The sequence below is a fragment of the Musa acuminata genome, chromosome BXJ2-10, assembly GCF_036884655.1.
Source record: "Musa acuminata AAA Group cultivar baxijiao chromosome BXJ2-10, Cavendish_Baxijiao_AAA, whole genome shotgun sequence".
Taxonomy (NCBI): domain Eukaryota; kingdom Viridiplantae; phylum Streptophyta; class Magnoliopsida; order Zingiberales; family Musaceae; genus Musa; species Musa acuminata.
In genome coordinates, this window is record NC_088347.1 from 29904551 (window position 1) to 29925000 (window position 20450).

At 38.3% G+C, this 20450-nt stretch overlaps 3 protein-coding genes and 1 pseudogene across 3 annotated transcripts in view; 2 read left to right on the forward strand and 2 right to left on the reverse strand.

The window, feature by feature from the left end:
- Window positions 1-485: 485 nt before the first annotated feature.
- Window positions 486-5271, reverse strand: LOC135625953 (DNA repair protein RAD51 homolog; annotated as a pseudogene).
- A 312-nt stretch (window positions 5272-5583) lies between these two features.
- Window positions 5584-10698, forward strand: LOC135625037 (proteasome subunit alpha type-5-like). Its single transcript, XM_065129271.1, has 9 exons — window positions 5584-5723; window positions 5824-5905; window positions 5991-6071; window positions 7884-7997; window positions 8080-8181; window positions 9228-9286; window positions 10026-10128; window positions 10231-10296; window positions 10405-10698. Exons 1-9 carry the CDS (start codon window positions 5710-5712, stop codon window positions 10495-10497), a joined length of 714 nt encoding a protein of 237 aa, XP_064985343.1. The 5' UTR covers window positions 5584-5709; the 3' UTR covers window positions 10498-10698.
- Window positions 10699-10845: 147 nt separating this feature from the next.
- Window positions 10846-16489, reverse strand: LOC135625036 (alanine aminotransferase 2-like). Its single transcript, XM_065129269.1, has 15 exons — window positions 16120-16489; window positions 15137-15187; window positions 14969-15019; window positions 14720-14785; window positions 14584-14645; window positions 13701-13779; window positions 13511-13615; window positions 13317-13427; window positions 13071-13208; window positions 12507-12581; window positions 12225-12345; window positions 11983-12137; window positions 11846-11920; window positions 11446-11649; window positions 10846-11320 (listed from the first exon to the last, which is right to left on the reverse strand). Exons 1-15 carry the CDS (start codon window positions 16279-16281, stop codon window positions 11204-11206), a joined length of 1572 nt encoding a protein of 523 aa, XP_064985341.1. The 5' UTR covers window positions 16282-16489; the 3' UTR covers window positions 10846-11203.
- Window positions 16490-18960: 2471 nt separating this feature from the next.
- Window positions 18961-20450, forward strand: part of LOC135584160 (thioredoxin-like 1-2, chloroplastic) — a 2048-nt gene continuing 558 nt past the window's right edge. The window contains exons 1-3 of the mRNA XM_065129270.1: window positions 18961-19766; window positions 19916-20101; window positions 20273-20437. Of these exons, the coding sequence (XP_064985342.1) occupies window positions 19572-19766; window positions 19916-20101; window positions 20273-20437 (546 nt within the window). The 5' untranslated portion in view covers window positions 18961-19571. The remainder of the gene's footprint in view (window positions 19767-19915; window positions 20102-20272; window positions 20438-20450) is intronic.

The following is a 20450-nucleotide window of genomic DNA, read 5'->3' on the forward strand; positions in this document are numbered from 1 at the left end:
TATAAAAATTATAAATAAAAAAATATAAGACTCGATGATAAAAGATTCATGTATGTATTTATCTAATCATCTTATCTCTCTATAAATCTCAGTTTTTAATAGTTGTGCCTCAACGTTGACCTGTATTAGGTCAAATCGGTCAAATCTAACCTGATCAGATAGATCCGATCAACTAGGAGGTCATGATTAGTGGCCAAGAATAAAAAATTATGATTGAAAGCACCAATTATAAAGTAGAAAAAAATCAGTGTTTTCTCTTGATGCATGCGATGATGTCTTGTGGGTTGTGCATGTGTACATACATATACACACGTAACACACGTAAGAAAGAGGGAAAAGAGAGCAGGTAGTCAGTAGCACACAAAAAAGAAGGCTACACATTTCATGGGCTTTGGGCTTTGTTTGTTTGCATTGTGACTCGGCCGATGCTCTTTGACAAGTAATAAATGATTCCGACAACAAAAAGCAAAAGATGGCTTTCGAGATGCAAAATGACTAAATGCCATAGATATCATATCCTACATTGACAAACCCCATGCTTCTACATTTACAGATCGTAAGACTGTGCACCAGATAGGAAGGAAGAAAGGCAATATCTACGGACGAAAGACGGGTACCTGCATTAGCACATTGAGATATGATGGTCCATTTGAGCGTGGATGAGATGGATATGGTGCATCCATTTTGATCAATCTTTTACATCGGTGACACCTTCGGACGATACCTGAAACCTTGCTTCAGCTTCTGCCAAACATGGAGAACTTATAACTTTACAAATGCATTCTTCGGCCCTACCTTTGGGAAGGGCAAGCCTGGTACACAGGAAGGAGAAAAAAAAACCTTGAGCAAAGACAAAGAAACACAGATCAAGTGAAAGATTTCTATGCCAAGAGGACCTTGTTGTAGAAGCATGTGCCATGATGTTTCCACCAATTGGCAAACATTGCAGATCCATCAACTTGTGCAACAACTTGATTAGTGATGATCACCGCCACACCAAACTATAACAACCAGTATAACATTATTATAGAATCAAAAAACAAAAGTATAGCTGCTATAGCATCCTATTCTTCCGATGCAAGAAAAGGATAAAAGGAATAATAAATATTACCTCATCAGCCAACTTCTGTAGGCTCCTAAGAAATTTTTCCAGATGCATTTGCCTCGCTGACAGCTCTCCTCTTCCAGAAAAATCAGTTCTGTAAAGAGCCGTAGCACTGTCTACTATCATAAGAGTAAACCTAGATAAGAATTAAAGTCCAATTAGTTCCTTTAAGAAGGAAAATTTTGAAAATAGGACCTACAAGAAAGATTGGCCTGAGAAGTACAAGTTTTATCCCACCATAAACACAATCAAACATATCCAACCTTACAAATTCAATGTGGATCCATGCTCCCTATGAGCAGAAGCACTAACATGCACAGAAGTACCAACTTAATTATCTAATTGATCAATTCATCAACAACGATGTCAACCTGAATATTATATTCATTTTACGCCATTTTGAACTCTTATAACAACTTGGACATATGAAATAGCAGCTGGCAAATAGTCTTTCTAATCATCATTGCAGCGAACTACTATTATTCGAGTCATCCCAGCTTTTAGATCCTTCATTCAACAACTTGTTTAAAAGCAAGGCTCTTAGTTAGGCAATGGTAATGCTTAAATACTGGTCTGGTACCAGTTTCAGTAACCTACTGGACTGGCATGGCACTAGTGTACCAAGCAGTATGCTGAGCCATACAACCAGATATCAACCGAAGAAAATATTAAAAATTTAAAGACTGGCTGCTATAGGACCATATGGCCTGATAAGAGTCCTTGTTCAGACTATGGGTTATTATACCATGGGATAACACTTAACTACAGACACACATCATCCTCAAAGCAGATAGTTCTCATTAGGAGGGGTAGCATCTCCAACTCGGAGGTTTCTACCAATGCCTAGTGTCCGTGTGGTTCCACGGGCAACACCCTCACCTGTCACTTTGTATCAGCCATCTCCAGTCTTTAGTGGATGCATCCATTACATGGAGAAGATATAACCTCAAAATGGAAAGCTTGTTTATGGAACAGGCACAAAGGAATTATCAGGTAGAAACCTTACCAGATTAGGATCACACTTTTATCTATTTTCAATAAGCTTAAAAACATATTTACCGCTCAATTTATATTGACAATTTATCAATAGATGAGACAGGAAAAATAAATGACAAATGCTCATGTTCACAGTTATGAATGAGAAGAAACCAAGAGTTGGTGCATACAATGAACTTAAGTTAATATTAACATGGATATTAGGTTTTGAAGTCATCACCATATGGGACGATACTTGGTGAAATACTAGAGAAGCAACCATTATTATTTTGTTTGTCACCATCTGCAAAAGATGCTTGTATAAAAGAGGTCTAAGACAACAATAGGTCACATCGTTCAGGAATTAATAATCTTAAGATATAAACATTGAGCACAAGATTTGAGATGGACATGTCAACTAGTATTCTTGTTTACCAGTTCAATTATATGCAGTTTGCAAACTTCTCTTCTGAAAATGGCTCCAGTGGCATGTTGGTTTGATGGCAAGATATTGACCAGCCATATTACAATCAACTGAAATGAGAGATAACGAAGATGCCTTGCCTCCACCATCATTGATGTTGCTTCCAGCAACAGCCTTGATTGATGATCAGTATTATATGCTCTAGCATAAGCTACATTTTCCAAAACATCAGCACCATTCACTCCAAACCTGTCAATTTTATTAATACAATCATGTTTATAGAAGATCATTTGTTAAAATGTTCTTAATTTACCCTAACGTTACTGTAAAACCTGTCAGCAATCTGAAGAAGTCTTTAGGGCCTAAACATACCCTCAGCATCAATATATAGTGCCTTTCCTTCACCACCACCTTGATCCAAGGGAAGCTGAAATTAAACTCGATTCATCATTTTTAAGGAATGGCATTGAAGTGGAGGAAAAATAGACCAAACGATTTTTCTAAAAATATATAACTACAAGTCTATAAAACCCTATAAACATCCTTTTCAATCATGACATTCACACATATTCTATCAAAATATAGTAGTTTTATTGTCTTGTGATGCTCAAAATCTCAGGCCTACATTAAGCATGAACATAATTGCAAAATGCACATAAATTGGCCAAAATGAATTATTGAATTGAAAAATGCAATTTTAACATACATAAACATAATCATAATCATGCAAAAAAGAATACCTGACAAGTGACACAAAGAGTGTGACACAGCTGAGTTTCACCAGAGCGGAATTCACCATATAGTTCAGTAATAGATCCAGTTTCAATTCCTCCTGTCCAGAGCAAACCATGATAAATTAGAAAACAAAATGATCTACATTTGCATATACCAAAATTATAAGTATGTACAACTATTGAGAAATCATAGAATTTAGTCCCATAAAAGAGTTACCCTCCAAGATCTTATCAAGTTCCCTAGATCCAGATGTGATCTGAATTATTTCAAGCCGTTGAGCGTGAAGTTGACTTGCACTGGTAAAACCCAGTGGTACTAACTTAGAAGCTGTCAAGAATCACTCCGTAAATATTCTTCTGGAGGTTCTGTTAGAGATATAATCATTGTGCAACAGATATGTGCATTTCTAGACCGCACAACAAGACAAGGACAAAGAAACTATACCTGCTTCAATAATCTTGTCAACTTCTGGCTCACTGATTCTTTTAATTTGCAAAAGATCTTTCCTCGGTGAATATGCAACATATTCTACAGTACAGAGCCCAGCATCTTTTAGCATTTTAACATCTATAGCAGCAATCCCAGAGGCCTTCAGAACAAATCAACAAGATCACATGACATATCCGACAGTAACAGTAAATGATAGAACCATATATGTCTCTTAAATGCATCTCAAAGTAGCATTTGCATACAAAACAGCTTTCAGGTAGTGCTTACGAGGTATCGCACATTCCATATCTATCATAAGAGAAGGTTTGGCTTCATACATACCTGTCAGTTACTTCTAGAAATGGCTAGTCAGGTGCTCATACAAATCTTGAAAAATGAATAGTCTGCCTGTTGCAAATTTGCAACTGTGATTCTTCCACTCTCCCGAGAAAACACATATCCTCAGAAGAAATACAGCATGCAACCAATAATTCTTAACATTGTCCTACGTGTTTAATTCTTAACATTGTATACATGTGCAGCCTCTTTCATATGATCACCATAGTTTTGAAGGATAGGAGACAGTTTAATAAATGAAACAATCTACCAGATCAACTGATGTCATACACCATCACTAAATAGTTACAACTAACAAGCAATTATAAATTTCAACTATGTAGTAGGCAATACATCATGAAGGCATTAGTTAGAATGTGTATTTAGTAGGTAATGTAGAATCAAAAAATCATTAGAACACTGGATTAGCATGAAATATTATTCTAAACATTGAAGAATAGAAGGCTGGAGGCCACCATGAAAAGACTGCAGAAGGCTGGAGCATAATTAATGATATAACGATATAATAATAGAGTGATTTCTGGGGGCATTGCTCCGCTTAGCTGTGTCGTTGCCCAATAATACATCGTTGCCATGCTTAGTAAGATTATCATAATGTTGTTTCTTAGCCCAAAAGCACAGTTGTTACTTCAATTTTGTTCTAACTCAAGAACCCAAGGTCACCCTAAGTGACAAGACAAAACCTTATCGAGAAAGAATAAACAAAACCAGAAACCTAAGCTCGAGAAATCAGATGAAACCCGTCAAGAACCCAAGTTTTCGAATCACGTCTATAATCAAACGACACAATCAAGCATTTTGGATTGACAGACGATACTCAATTATATATGGTAGAATTTGCCAAAATATCGATAAAATATGAAAATTTTCAGCTCGAATCAAACACAACCAGAGAAGATCCGATCAGAGTTGTAATTAGTTTCATCCACATAGCGAAAGAAGATCAAGAAAGCCAAATAGGATCGTCTCCATTTGGTTTCGGCGATTCTTGAAGCTGAAGATCCAAGAAAGACTCGACCTTGAGAAGATTTAGGGCTTTGGAAGAAAACGAAGGGGGGACCCGGAGGTTTTTGGGAGGGCATACCTGAAGGTGCTCGATAGGGAAAGGACCGTGCTGCACGTCCTCCGCCTCTTCTTGCTCCTCCGGCATCCTCTGGTGCGTCTGCGCTGCCATCGCCATGGCCGCGCCGGCGAGGGAAGAGACGAGACGGAGAGGGAACGAGGTGTTCGAGCAATCTGCAGAGCGCCAAAATGCTTACTGTAATGGATGGGAAAGCAAGCTGATGTTATATGTAATTTAGCTCATTATTAGCATTTGGGCTTTAGCTGATTATTAGAGTCCAATTGGCCCACACCAATAGTTGTATTATTGACATTATGAAAAATATTAACGAATTAAAAATACTAAATAATGCCATTATATTCATTATTAAAACCCGAAAGAAAACAAAATGAGTAATTATAATTATGATGACAGTATGCACGTGCAAGTCAAGTGCAAATAATAATACTTTGTTTTATAAACTGATTTTTCTGATCTTTATGGTGTGACAAAAATACCCTCAAATCGCCTTTACTCTCCGTGGAACGATTTCTCTTCGCGGACGGCGGATTGCCCAAACCTCGACTACCGCCGTCATCGCCGACTGCTCTCTCCCTCTCTATCTCTCTCAGATTCGTCGAGATGTTCCTCACCAGGTGAGTCCCATGCCCCTCCCCCGCGTCTTTCGTGCAGTCATTCCACTAGTATCTCTTTCGATCGCTCATTCCTTCTCTCGTTGGGGTTTCTTGACCGAAGGACCGAATACGATCGAGGCGTCAACACTTTCTCTCCCGAGGGAAGGTTGTTCCAGGTCGAGTACGCCATCGAGGCCATCAAGGTCGGGTTTTTGTTCCCCTCTTTATTTCGGTTCCTTTTGCGATATCGAAATGTTCTTGAGATAACGCGTTTGATTCTGGTGGCAGTTGGGCTCGACTGCCATTGGGTTGAGGACGAAGGAAGGCGTAGTGCTTGCGGTCGAGAAGCGCGTGACCTCGCCCTTGCTGGTTTGCTTACTAACCCTAGTCCAAGAGTTTCTTTTTGCTAGAGGCTAATTTGTGTTATCTGGGTTTGGATTCTTTTATTTTTTCCGTTTTTCTCTTCTTTGTTGACCCATTTTTGACTTTCATTCCTTTGATCGACATGGACCTTGACAGATCTTAGGTTCCACCTTAAAGATAGATAGGATTATCATCGACGAAATGGAGACACTGATATCCGTTACTTCATGTTTTGCCTTGCCGTATGTTGGATCACACCTCAAGGACGGAGAATAAAGGGGTAGTCTTGGAAGTAGTGAGAATGTGATTGATGGGGCAGCGAAAATATCCTCCAGATATTATGAGGAGAATTCTCTCTATGGTAATTGATAGCGGGTCAAAAGGCAAGGGGATGAGAGAGAATGATGTGAGAAAGGGTCCAGAGGAGAGACAATTGAGAGAGAAATGAGAAAGGGAGGCTGGAAAGAAATGGATATGCTGGGAAGTGAACTTGTAACTTATGAGCAGGTGGCAATGGACATTAGTTTTCCCAAAAATTTGATGGAAATGGATGTATTGGGAAATTAAAAATATTGAATTGAATTGATCGCTTATACTATTTTGGTATCGATACAGAATACTTTGATAATTTTGCGATTTTGGTAAAGACCTGGCTTGTTTTATTAAATGAATGATATGCTACTTGTTTCTTATTTCTGATGTGGAACATATGTTCAAGACCTGTTTCTGGACAAAGAATGTATCGTCCAGTTCTGAAATGTCAGGTTTGACTATGTTGATCTGTCAACTAAAACATATTCCTGTCACCAATATTATTATTTCTATTACAAAAAATAGAGTAAGAAACGTTTACATCCATGAAAAACCTAGGAGTAGTATAAAATAAGGAAAATTGTTAAAGATGGTGTGGATATGTTCAAATGAGACATGCTAGTTAAATGACATGAGTTAATAGGATAGCTGGTGTGAGCCAGAGGAAGACTTACAGAATTCTATTTGAAACTGTAAATAGAGATATAAGGGCTCTTAGTTTGAGTAGTAAGAAAGACATGATGGTGAAAAATCCGTATAGCCCACCCAAATAGTTGCAACATTATGGCTTACCTTGTAATTGTTGAATATTGATTTCTAGCTCATGAATAATTTCTCCTACTAAAATTTATAATGGAGAGAAAGTTCAGTGATACCCTTTTCTGAAGCCCAGGCAAGAAAAAGTACTGTGGTTTTAGCCCTTAAGTTCCTTGAGTCCGCACAATTTTCAATTTTGTGATTCCCTAACTTGTTCTTTAGATACTGAACGATACTCTCGTCAATTTCTGATCTGATTTTGTTCTGTTGTTATCTAACCATTTCTTTTTGTAGCATGCAATTAAATGCTGACAAAATTGATTAATTTAAGCAAGGTCTTAGTTTCCAGTTTGATTTATCCCCAATAGATTCATGTGATATTTAGCAAGAAAAAGAATTAACACAGTTATCTGATTTTAGATTTAAATGGCAGTAGATCTACAGTTATTGAAAAATTTGTGGACCATAGGTTGTAGCCGTAACAGAGTGGAATTTATAGTAAGTTTGGTGATTTAGGTGAAAGAAGACATCAAGGAAAACAGAGAAAAAATGGTGGTATCTGGCCTTGCCTTTCCTTTTTGATGTATCTTATCCTGGGAAGAGACTGTTAGCTGGAATATTGCATCTTATATCAGCTACACATTCTTGCAAAATCACAATTGTTCATAGCATAAGCTTATTACCACCTTTTGTATCATTTTTAGCTGCTACCCTTGTCTCTCACTGCTGACTCTATCTTACTTTTTGAAGGAACCAAGCAGTGTAGAGAAGATTATGGAGATTGATGAGCACATAGGTTGTGCAATGAGTGGACTGATAGCTGATGCACGAACTCTTGTAGAGCATGCTCGTGTTGAAACTCAGGTTTTTTTTATTTTGTTTGATGGCATTTTTGTGAAATAGCTTATATAACTCATTGTTACTTATTGACCTCGTTGTCTACCAGAATCATAGGTTTTCATATGGTGAGCCTATGACTGTTGAGTCCACTACCCAAGCACTGTGTGATCTTGCTCTTCGATTTGGTGAAGGAGATGAAGAGTCCATGGTTACTATCACTTGCCCTTCTTACCAATTAATTTCTATCAGTTTTGATGTGGAGATGTAAATTATATCTTGATTACCGAGTGCTTCGTTTATGAATATGTTATCTCTGTAATAGCAAAACTAACTAGAAATTGCATCACAAATATTATGTGCTAATCCAACCAAAATGTACTAAGAACATAATTGTGTCTTGTTATGTGGAGCAATCAGTGTGCCATATATCTTATGTGTTATGTGGAGTGATCAGTGTGTCAAATCTCAAACTGAATGTATTCCGTTTTTAGTTAATCAAAATCGAAAACAAACTTCCTTGTACAGTTACTGGATTGAACCATTGAGCATTCTAGTTTGATTCAGTATTAATACATCCCAATCTTACAGTAATCAAGTTTTAAGTTTATTTTTGTTTAGTTGAGAGCCCTTTTGCTGTTTTTTAGGGATTTTGAAATTTGAAGTATTTCTTTTAATTTTAAAATATTTGGTTTGTTAGGATAAGTTTTATCTCATCATAAAAGCTTTCTCTGATAGTCTTATGGCTTTATCTGAAATATTTCTTAATGGCTTGAGAAGCATACTTATCCGCTTGAATTAGTTATTTGTTGCTTTAGTCTGTCATCTTAGGGTAATGATGGATGTCATAAGAACTCTGGGATTCCACGACAGTGCCCCTCCATTTTGCATTGCTCTAGCTTCTAGTGTTCTTACAATCCACAGTTTTCTACACCTCACCTTTTACTCTAAATTTAGTTATCTTTTGCATTAGTATGTTGTATTAGAATGTTGATGGATGCTAAATCAAATTAGAGTATGAGTTTGTACCACCACACCACTATGTTTTGCATCATGTATACCAGGTATTACTGCAACAAGGTCCCTGTCTAACATTGTTGAATTAGGAACTATTGGCAGTCATATAGAGAGCAGGTTATTGACTATATGCAAACATGGTTTCTGTTGCAAATATGAGGATTGAGTTAGTAGATACTTGTTTGTATGTCACTTTTGGTTGATAGTATGAGAGTTTCTAACAAGTCAATTTTTTTGCAGTCACGACCTTTTGGGGTATCTCTTCTGATTGCTGGTCATGACGAACATGGACCCAGCTTGTAAGTAGTCATTATTTGTGTATTTGTTAAATATATCATCAAGTACTTGTGGAATGAAACTGTCATGTCTGGTACATTCTCTAAGTTCTAAACTTTGTCAGTGTTCTTTCGAATGGCAGTCTGAATATGTTTTGGCCACTCATTACATCGGTCATTTATAGATTTTTGTCTGCATATTCATTTTTATTTGAACATTTATGTATTTTTATGGTATATAAGCTTTGGTAAATACAAGAAATTTAATTCCCTCGTGTACCTGTTAAGAAAACTTGAGTTTGTTCTAGCTTGTTCTATGCAATATTCAGTCTCAGAAATCCAACTTATTAATGTTTTCTCTAAGCAGAGGCCAAAACAACTGAATGATGATAAATGCTTTGATAACACTTGCTATGTGAACCATGATAAAATATGTAATGGTGAATTTCCTGCTAATTATTTCATCAAAATTGGTGGATATTTTGATATAATTTTGATCCAGTGGAGTGGTCACAGAGTTAGTTTGGTTCCATCTAAAAATAAGTTGACTTGAATCAGATTTAAGAGAATTTATTTTCGTTACTTGGCATTACATTCTTTTATTCAGTGTAATTCCTTCCCGAGTAGGAAGATTATGCATGTGAAAAGTTTGCCTGCCTGCCTCAGTATGGATAATTGCACTTCATCTACGATTGCACACCAAGTTCCATGTTGTATGCACCTGTATTATGAGTTCTACAGTTGAACATGTATTAAATTGCAGGTACTACACAGATCCGTCTGGCACATTCTGGCAGTGCAATGCGAAAGCAATTGGTTCAGGATCCGAAGGAGCTGATAGCTCTCTTCAAGAGCAGTACAACAAGGTATCGATCAGCATAGAGGATTTTCTGGGTATCATTAATTTTCATAATTTACTTGGTCTTCAATCGTGATTAAGATGGTCGCTGACGCTGCTGTTTGTGCAGGACCTAACTCTTCAAGAAGCTGAAACCATAGCTCTTTCCATCTTGAAGCAAGTCATGGAAGAAAAGGTATAAACATCCTTTGGTTTATGTTTTGGGGCTTGCCACGTAATGCAATTTGAGTAACTTAGGCATTTGTGGCCTGACTAATTTAGACAAAACAATTTGATCGAGCAGGTGACTCCAAATAATGTGGACATTGCAAAGGTAGCTCCCACTTATCATCTCTATACACCTTCTGAGGTGGAAGCTGTCATTGCTCGCCTATAAAATGTTTGGCGATGTACTCTTCCTTGCCCATTTTTCTCTCCATCTCAACATATTTGCCAGAGTACGCACCACTATTTGCTTGGATGCTGTTAGTACTTGTGTTTTGGTTGCTTAGTAATGGAATTATCATTCAGTAAACAACTCTGTGAATGATCAAACTGCTACTTTTGTTTCTTAAGAGAAAACAAGTATTCAAGCTTCGACGGCCGAATGGTGAAATGTCATGTTATCGCATGTTGTAATTTTGATTTTTGGGACGAATGGATTTCTCGTTGTGTTCATGGTTCAAGTTCAATGCTACAATACATTGCATGCAAGTTGAGTTCTTATTACATACTATTTCACATCTAAATCCAACAAAAAAAGAGCTGCAAATTGCAATTATAAATCATGAACTCCTGTTCTTATTACATGTTATTCTCTTGTATTTTGAAGACTAGTTTCACTTTAAAACATAAATGTAAAGGATTTCACAAATTAGTCTTCCCTTAATGATAGATAGCCCTTAATCAAACAGAAGAGTCAAAAAGGCAAAGGCCACCACCAACGCGACCAGCACGATAGATGACCTCTGTCGCTGTGTTTTCTCAACCACAATCCCCCAGAAACTCATATTTTATTTTAGTCGGGTGATGATGCAAAAAAATCCCATGAGAAAGCTTCTTCAAAAATTGTGGGGCATGCCAGCTTAACATTGCAGGATTGTTTAATCACGGAACTCTTCCATGAAAGCTTCATGGAATGCCTTGAGCCTGGAGATGATGGCAGGGATCTTATCCTCCTGCGGCAGGATTGTGCATCTAACGTGCCAGGTTCCAGGGACCTTTCATGATCCAAAAGAAGAGAATGAGCTATCAAACAAAGTTGTAGAGAGAGTGACTAATGCTACACACGATTAGCATTCTTGTCGAAAAGAGAAGAGGTAAGTGACCAGAGAAATAAGCTCACCTGTCCGAAGCCGGATCCAGGAACAACAACAATACCAGTAGCATCAAGAAGGCGGCGAACATAGAATGCGTCCGGTGCTGCTTTAACTGCTTTGGCAGCTTCGATTGCCTTCTTTGGTAGGCGCAGTTGCGGGAAAAGATACATTGCTCCCTCGGCCTTATTGCATGTTACTTCCTCCAAACCATTAAATGCATCTTCCAAAGCCTGTAGCAAGTCAACCAAGAGATTATTATTTTCAATCCACAGCACAACACTTTTTAGATGTCAAACGCATTCCTGAGTAAGGTTTGATAATCTTAAATGCAAGTAATACTGCAATTCCAAGTTGTGCAGTAATTTTTTCCTTGTGATAGCAATAAAGTGTCTATTTAAAGAACAGAAGGGGCAATGATGATATCACCTTCGCGCGTCTGGCTAAGGACGAAAGAATCCCAGTTTTCTCTGCATCGAAGGATTCATATGATTCATCTCCAACCTGCAAGCTCAACCAAGTTATTTCTCGTGATAATGATTTGATAGCTGCAAGAATGTACTCACCTTCGGTGGATTCATGACAAGGCTTGCAAGAATTTGGCCAGAGATGTTGGAACAAAGATTTACAGATGCCACTTTGTAAATTTGTTCTCTAACTTCAGCGCTGAAGCCAGTTACCTCCATGTATCCTCCCCTTTTTCCACATTCTCCATAGTAACCTAATGGAAAAGGAAACAACATACAGTAAGGAATGCTTGCTTTCAAGTTCGAATGTATGCTTATCATCTGACTGGAGAGCACCATACCTTTAGAAACTGACTGAAATGATACTAAAGGAAGATCCTCATCACCGTAACCCATGGATCTTGCAATCTTCTTGAATGAGTTAAATTTCTTGTCATCAACATATATATTTTCTTGATATACCTACAATATTTGGCACATTGCATTAATGGCCACAGTCAAGTGAGGGAAATTGATGTCTCTAACCCATGTCATGCCTTGTAGATATCAATTAAACCTTTAGTGGCAATACACCAAGTCTACAATATGTGTTTAATTCAAAATATTGGTTGTATTTGCCTCACCTCATCTGCCAGAAGAACCAGCCTTTCATTCTTGCAAAACTCAACTATTTCCTTTTGGTTTTCTTCTGCAAGAACCTGGAGAAAACCAGAAAATCTACTTAATCAGAAGTAAAACCTGTGGAAACACTTTATATGAGTACTTTAACCAATAGGTTAACGTTTGCATTATGATACTATAGACGAACCAGGGGTAGAAAAAATCTGCTGTCAGGAATCAGTAGAACCACCACAATATATTATTATTCAAAGATGAACCTTGAGGGATAAAACATGATAAACCAACATTAAACTATAGAAAAGTACATGTTTCCTATAACAGCCTATGGTAATGGACAAAGATGCCTTTCTAGTAATGACTCCTAATTCATGGCATTGCAGCTAATCCTAGAAAAAGAATTCCTTTGAACTTACGACCGAAGATCACTAACCGCCTCTTAATATAATTTGCAGACATTTTTTATTTCCTTTGCTAAACATGATATGTGATCCTTTGAAGAATATTCTGTTGTAAGGTATCCAATAATGTTAAACAATTTAAACTAAAGAAAAAGAAGACAAAAATACCTGTCCGGTGGGATTGCCTGGATTTATCACAACCAATGACCTAACAGTGATGCCCTTGGATCGAGCATCTTCCAACTGTTTTTGTAGCTCTGAAATCTCCAAGCCCCATCCTGTAGATTCATTGAGGTAGTACGGAACCTGATCATAGCAATTCAAGCAATTAGCTTTTTTGGGCAGATAGCTATATCCACATGATATAGCAGAAAAAAGATTAATTAAGTTCAACATATCCATGAACAAACATACAAGAGAGCCACCATGAAGAGCAATGGATGCAGAATACAAAGGGTATTGAGGAATGGGGCAGAGAATGCCATCTTTCTCAGATCTTATTAACAATTGCATCATCATGTGCACCTGAAGTCAGGAGAAAAAAGGCAATCAGTATAAACAGTAACACCTCTCATCTTTATCATGAAAAGAACTGACGGAATAAATACTCCTGGGCTTGCTCCATCTGTAAGGAAAATATCATCTGGATTGGCAGGAAAACCATCACGAGCAGCTATTCCATCAGCAATTGCATCCCGTAATCCTTTAATACCCTGTAAAACGACCAACACCAAGGTCCTTAAGACTTCGTAACTAGAACAGAAAATAATTGTGCAAGCAATAAGAGCATATTCTTACCTGGCTATGGCTGTAAGCTCCTGTAGCCCCACCAGGTATCGCATCGAGAATCTGCCATGCTCTTGCTATTGCATCAGCACTAAGGACAGAATACTTATGTTCAGAGAAATGCAGCACAGATAACTTAGATATTTTACCCTTGTACTTATATAATTATTGATATAAGTCAAATGATCTGAGTTTAAGGTTGCATAACTAGGTGGAGAATAAAATTTACTATATCAATGAGATGTTCTTTAGAATCTCCAATATGAATAGAAGAAAAGGGCCTTCATAAGGCTCATACTCTCCAACAGGCTAACTTCTCAACATTAGCTAGAACCTAGATATCTTGTCAAAAATTGTTTCAAAAGAAGAATCTTGACATGCAAAATGTTCTATTAAATTGTGCACATATCTGGTTCCACACTGTCTGATGCTGCTGCAACAAGACTCATCTGTAATTCCATATTACTAAAACCGGAGTTTCACTAGTTAACACTGCTCAGCTCGAGTTGCTTGGAACAAGGACTATCATAGTGTGAAGTGTGAACTCTCATAAAAGCACCAGTTTATAATGTGATTCTGGACATTTGACAGAATGTTAAGAGAAATGCAGAGACCCTGGTGCTCGTATCAAACTATTTTTCTAGCACAATGGCCCAGGATATAACTATTTTCCATCTTAAAGAATAAAAGCTAAGGAAGAGCTAAATGATCCAAGGGCTATTGATGACAAGGAAATTACACCAAAATTTCAAATTCTAATAGAAATATCTGAAGACTCAAGTTTTCAAAAAGTGCTGCCAACATATCACATAAAACGGCATAAAACATATTCTGTTAGGCTCAGAATAGTTCAGGTGGAACAAAATTACGATGCAGAATAATGCTTCACATATACCTAAACAAGGCATGGGTTTCACTTTTTTCCAGAAGAGGTGGATGGTCACACAACGCAAGAACCTGAAATAGACAATTAGATATCAGAGAGAAACTGGGTTTCACTGTCCTAGAAAAACGTTTGTATAAGCACACACCTCACGGAAAAAGGTGATGGGCTGCTGACCAAGAGACTGAGGATTCCCAATATTGCAGTACAGTATCTACACAGAACATTGGATTCTTCAATGAATTTGTGAGAAAACAAATAAATTAGACGATGACTATAATCAAAATAATAATTCTTAATATTTAATAACAAAGAAATGGCAAGAAGACCGAGAAAAGGAGAAAAATTACTGCCTATTTGTAACTGTATAATAAGGAATAAGAAAAATCACACATACCTCCTCGAAGGGATGAGACCCTGGCTTGCTTTGCAGCTCTTGTTGCAAACGCTAGAATTGCACAGACGGTGATACAATCATTTCTTTAGGAAATACAAACATAGGAAAGTGCATCTAGAGAAAGAGAAAACAAAGATATGGAACATACAGCAAAGAGAAAGAAAGTACCTGTGCATGGGTAACAATCTCACCACGGACAGCATATTCACATTTTAAAACCTGATGGAAAAGAAAGTTGTCTTAATATTTGTTATTGATCTGCGTGCCATTTGTTCTTTAAGTGCAAACTAAAACCAGGCAAAAAGTAGGAGGCGTTAAACAATTTGAAACAAATACTCAAAATATGCAGGCAATATGATATGAGTAGAATTACAAGAGTTAGCAACAGTGGATCCACTCGAAAAACAATGCTCTTTTGCTTGTGATCGGCACAAAATATGGAGCACAGTATAGAAGAAATGGACAAATTCTAACCATGCCAACCAGAAGATGCAATATACCAACACTTCAATAGGTCATGAAACCTGCTAAATCAATTTTATCCTTACCAATGCCTGTTAACCAAACTACTTGCCGAATCACTTCTGATCTTCAAACATGTATTTTGGCAGAATAAAATACATTAATGTTCAAACCCAACGATCAGGAAACCTAATTAAGGAGTCAAACAAAATTTTCTTGCACAACAGAAGAAATAAAGAAAAACAATAATCTTAATAAATAAAAGTAGATTAGGAAAACTTTCACCAAATGAGGAACACAAATGACATTCATATTTTTGCGTCCAAACTGTTCAAGGGAAGACATCACAGAACTAAAGAAAATGTAGATTAGATGTGTTCAGCTAAAAGGTATCGCTTTTGAATGAAAGAGTAAACCAGTAACACATAACCCGCGGATGCAAAGCAGCACAACCCATCAACGAGAAGAACCAAATAAGAAATTAATCAAAGTGGTCAAATTGACAACCAAATCCACAGATTGACCAAATATCGCCTCCGAGCAGTCAGTAAGGAATAGAGAAACAAGAAAAAATAGGACTTTACAAAACCAGCACGAAAAGTATGCGAAGAACAGATGCGAAATCAACATAAGAAGGGAGCGAACGATTCGATAAGGCATTGATGATCGAAATAGATGAAAAACCGAACCTTATGATTGATCGTGTCGAGAGCGACAGGACTTGCGGCAGAATCCATGGCGGCGGCTGCTGCGGATGCGGAGGAACAAAGGGGCACGGAAAACAGAGGAGGAGAAGAGCGGAAGGAACCAAATAGCAGCCTTTTGGCTCTTTCCGTGGCGAATCGACGCATCTTAAAGGTCTCCGGACCGCACTCGCCCTTGTAATTACCCACGGAATATCTATCAACGAAGATAAATACCAAAGAATTGTGGGGAAAATTTGATCGATCCCTCTCGGATGATGAGCTGAGGGCGGCGAGACAGCTGAAAGTCGAAGGCGGCGGCGGCACCGACGAGTTTGTTTGGAAGAATTAATCGCACGCAATCGATCGTTAATAATAAGATTTTTTTTTTCTTTTATAGAAGCTCGCTATTGACTTTTTTTTTTTTTGGCAACCCCTTAAAAGGATATATAATTTCTATTGATAACTCCTCTTTCCTATTTATAATTTTATTTATTTATTTTTAAATATTCTACAGATAGCTCTTGTAAATGTGGATAACCAATTTTTACAATAGTAAAAATGGCTTCAATATAATTTTATTATTTATAACCACTCGATTACTCGTCTAACTCTTTTACTTTCCCACAAGCCCTTTGGCATCGCTCGTCGCTGCTCGCCGGTGGTGGCCGAAGGGGAAGGAGAAGTGTGATCGATTCATTGGTATAAGAAAGAATCAGAGCATTCTAAGTCTTCCTTTAGTCTGGAGGGAGATCGATTGCAAGGAGACGGATTTGTGATGAAGACTTCAAAACTCTGCTTTTGATCGATCTCGAGTTCCCTCCTCGCCTCTTGAGATCCAATCATTCGTTTTCGTGTGTGTTGAAGAAGAGATCCGGTAGGGCCGAGCTCCGGCCGCGGTGATGACGGTAGAGGTGCGGTACCGTGGCGTCCGAAAGCGGTCGTGTGGGCGATTCGCGGCTGAGATCCGGACATGTGGAAGAAGGCGCGGGTGTGGCTTGGCACGTTTGACTCCGTCGAGGACGTCGCCGCGATCGCCATTCGCGAGCCCGAGGCTAAGACCAACTTCCCCTCCTCTCCTTCGCCGCCTGTCCCTCCCTCCCGCTGCGCGATTCGCCCTTGGTGCGCCATTGTCGTCTCCGCCTCCACCGTAGCGGCCGACGTACAACGACTTCAGCAGCACCGTTGAGTCCTTCAGCGGCGTGTCTCATCAATTTTGTGTACCAAATACCTTAATATAGTAGCCAAAACTAGAAATATAAAAGATCAAAGTAGCCAATTACTCAGAAATCTAAGTGGAGAGCTGTTTAAATACTAGAATATGAGAGAAGAAGATTACAAACTCTAACTCAAGATCCAACCTCAAACTATTAGATGCAATATATTTTTTTTGTTAGTATACCAATAAAGTTACATGCAAAACTATAAATGAACTGCTGTAAAAGAGTTCCACATTTAGTAATGACAATTGTGTTAGGAAATATTGATACATAAGGAGAGATTGAAAATAGCACTAAGTTTCCAATAAAAATAACACTAAGAGAATTTCTCACATTAGCAAAATTAAAAAAAGATTAAATTGGTGTCAGTGAAATTTGAACAATATATTATTTCAGCAAAGTGTTCTGAAACTGATGTGTCAGTGAAATAGAGGAGTCTATGCAATCTGTAATTGCTGCTGGTAAGATGCAGCAAGTTCTTCAAGTTTGCGTCTTCATGGATGAGGGTGATTTATGGAATTTACAAGGTAGTGTTGTTTCTTGTTAATTGAACCTCATAGAGAAGGCAATGTTTTTGTAGACAAAAGATGGAGGGTGCAAACACTAAATATCAAACAAGCAAGGGAGAAGAAAACATTAAAGTTGCAGCCACTTGAAATATATGTTGAGCAAGTGAAGGTTTAGATGTGTTTGTTCTTGAGAATCACATCTTGTACCTACTTTTCATGTTGAATTTATGTACAACCTAACAAATCATAACTCTGCTGTTGATAAAGATAAAATTACTTCATAGTGTAAGATAAATTGATGAACAAACTGAAGATAAATTATGATGGGAGAAATAAGCAGCATAAGAATTTGAAGAAAATCTCTCTCTCTCTCTCTCTCTCTCTCTCTCTCTCTCTCTCTTTTCAGAAAATATTTGTCTACCTCCAACTCTAAAGAATTCTCACTGCTGATCAGCAATCAATTCTTACAAACCCTAATATGAGCATATCCATTTTTCTCTGTAAAGACATGAGAAATTTTATAATTTTGACCACCAACTGTGTCAGATTCAATTTCCAATCCTTAAATGCCTTCCTTCCTTTCCTTTTCCTTGGTTGTCCTGAGTTCATTGTATCTATCATTTTCATTAGGATGTATCTACAGTCAATTGACAAACATCTCCCACTGATTCATCTGAGAAGAAAAATCTTTGTCCTGCACACTGAATTCCCCATCAACATTCAATGTATATAATTTTCCTATGAGTTTATTCATTTAATCAGAATGCGACTCTAACATCCTTATAGACTGTAACATAAGATAGGTCATACACTCACAGGTAGTAAACCCAACATACTTCAATATTTTGATCTCAGCAAGAGAGAGAGACAAAATGTCACCTTATCCTCAACCAGAGAGAGAGAGAGAGTAAAAAAGTCACATTTGAGAAATATAGTTAAATTGTCACCTTATCCTCTACCAAACAGAGAGAGAGAAGGTAAAAAAAGTCACATTTGAGAAATATAGCTAAAATGTCACCTTATCCTCGTAGAGAGAGAGAGAGAGAGAGAGAGAGAGAGAGAGAGTTGAAATGTCACCTTATCCTCTGCCGGGGACTCCTTGCATGATGTCTATTGGCAGAAGCGGCAGAAGAGGAACGAGAGAATCCGGGGGGCGTGAGGAGTCTCACCAGCCCATGGTATGGAAGCCAGAGCTCAGTGAGAACAACCTTATCAGCTCTGTGCTACGATCCTATCTCAAGCATACTTCTCTTTCTCCAGCTCAATCGATTCACATGCATGGTCACACTCACTCACACACAGGACAAATTGCTGTCTCAGCTTCATCTCGATCCGAAAGGCGACAAATTTTTGTGATACCATGAATCGGTTGTGTTTTGTCTTCCACCTTATCAGGACCCAGGATTAGATATCCTCTTAAATCTTCTTGCTTCGTCGGCAATAGCTGGCTTCATGTGCTCTGATTTCCTGTGCTCAGCTTTGGAGAGTAGATCTTATCTGGAAACCCAGAGTTCTTATTGAACACCGCCCCAAGAGAACTGTGAATTGAGGGATAATTTCCGGTATAAAGGTGACGAGATTAAGAACCAAAGATCGTTTGCCATCCACGGTGTTCTGAACTCAAAACAGTGTAGGGAAAGAGACACTGACCAAAGATAACAACAAGATATAAGGACCGACACCTTCTCTTATCCCGTTCATTTCTATTCTCCATAATTTTCTCGTCCCAATGGCAGTTCCTCTGAGGAGTGGTCTGTCCTTTCGTTGTGTTCATGAGACTGGGTTGGAGAGGAAGGAGACAGATGTTCCAGGTTTCGATGTCTTGTCTTGGAAGAACGACATCAAGGGAAGGCGATCTCTGCTGAAAGAACCGAGAGATTCACACGAATGGAGGCCCCAAAGCCACCCAATTTCCCCAATTCATGTGACTATTTCCCTTTTGTTCCTCTCTGTTGAAATTTTGCTTACTTCTCTGTGATATCTTTCTCTCGGAGAAACTTTTTGATGCAACGAACGCATTTGTGAACCAAACATGATCTGCCAGGAATCCTGATGCTGTTGCTCAAAATGCAGGGTCAGAACACTTCAATGTGTGCTGCTCGAGCTTTTAGGTGGTGGGAGAAGAACACCTCATCAAATATGACGGAGATCGAATCAACAAACCAACTGGTCCACTCATTGCTGCATGCTGAGGATAAACTCGTAATCGTCGACTTCTATTCCCCAGGATGTGGAGGTTGCAAAGCTCTGCATCCCAAGGTTAAACACGTCTCCAATCCAGCTATTGACTCTTCTCATAGATTTTCTGATCACAATTTAGAAGAACGAATCATCATGTTCTGTTCTATTAGTGTTCGTGATCCAAATAGTGTGATCACTCTTGTCATGGCAACTCTTCTTCTCATGGAGTTTGGCTTCTTCTTTTCGTAGATATGTCAACAAGCTGAGATGAATCCAAGTGTGATGCTTCTGAGAGTCAATTACGAGGAGCACAAAGCCATGTGCCGAAGCCTTCACATCCATGTTCTTCCCTTCTTCCGGTTCTACCGAGGCGCCCAAGGCCGCGTCTGTGCCTTCAGCTGCACTAACGCAACCGTGAGATGACGAT

Bases quoted from the DNA above. Each gene is read 5' to 3' on its own strand.
- LOC135625036 (XM_065129269.1), bottom strand. From the start codon at position 16,281: ATGCGTCGATTCGCCACGGAAAGAGCCAAAAGGCTGCTATTTGGTTCC. The intron at 13,209-13,316 runs GTATGTTTGTTC...TGCTATGATCAG, and splicing joins CTCTTCATGGTGGCTCTCTT to GTTCCGTACTACCTCAATGA. The intron at 12,582-13,070 runs GTATTTTTGTCT...GGTTTTCTCCAG, and splicing joins CAGGCAATCCCACCGGACAG to GTTCTTGCAGAAGAAAACCA.
- LOC135625037 (XM_065129271.1), top strand. The intron at 8,182-9,227 runs GTTACTATCACT...ATTTTTTTGCAG, and splicing joins AAGGAGATGAAGAGTCCATG to TCACGACCTTTTGGGGTATC. The intron at 10,297-10,404 runs GTATAAACATCC...TTGATCGAGCAG, and splicing joins AGCAAGTCATGGAAGAAAAG to GTGACTCCAAATAATGTGGA.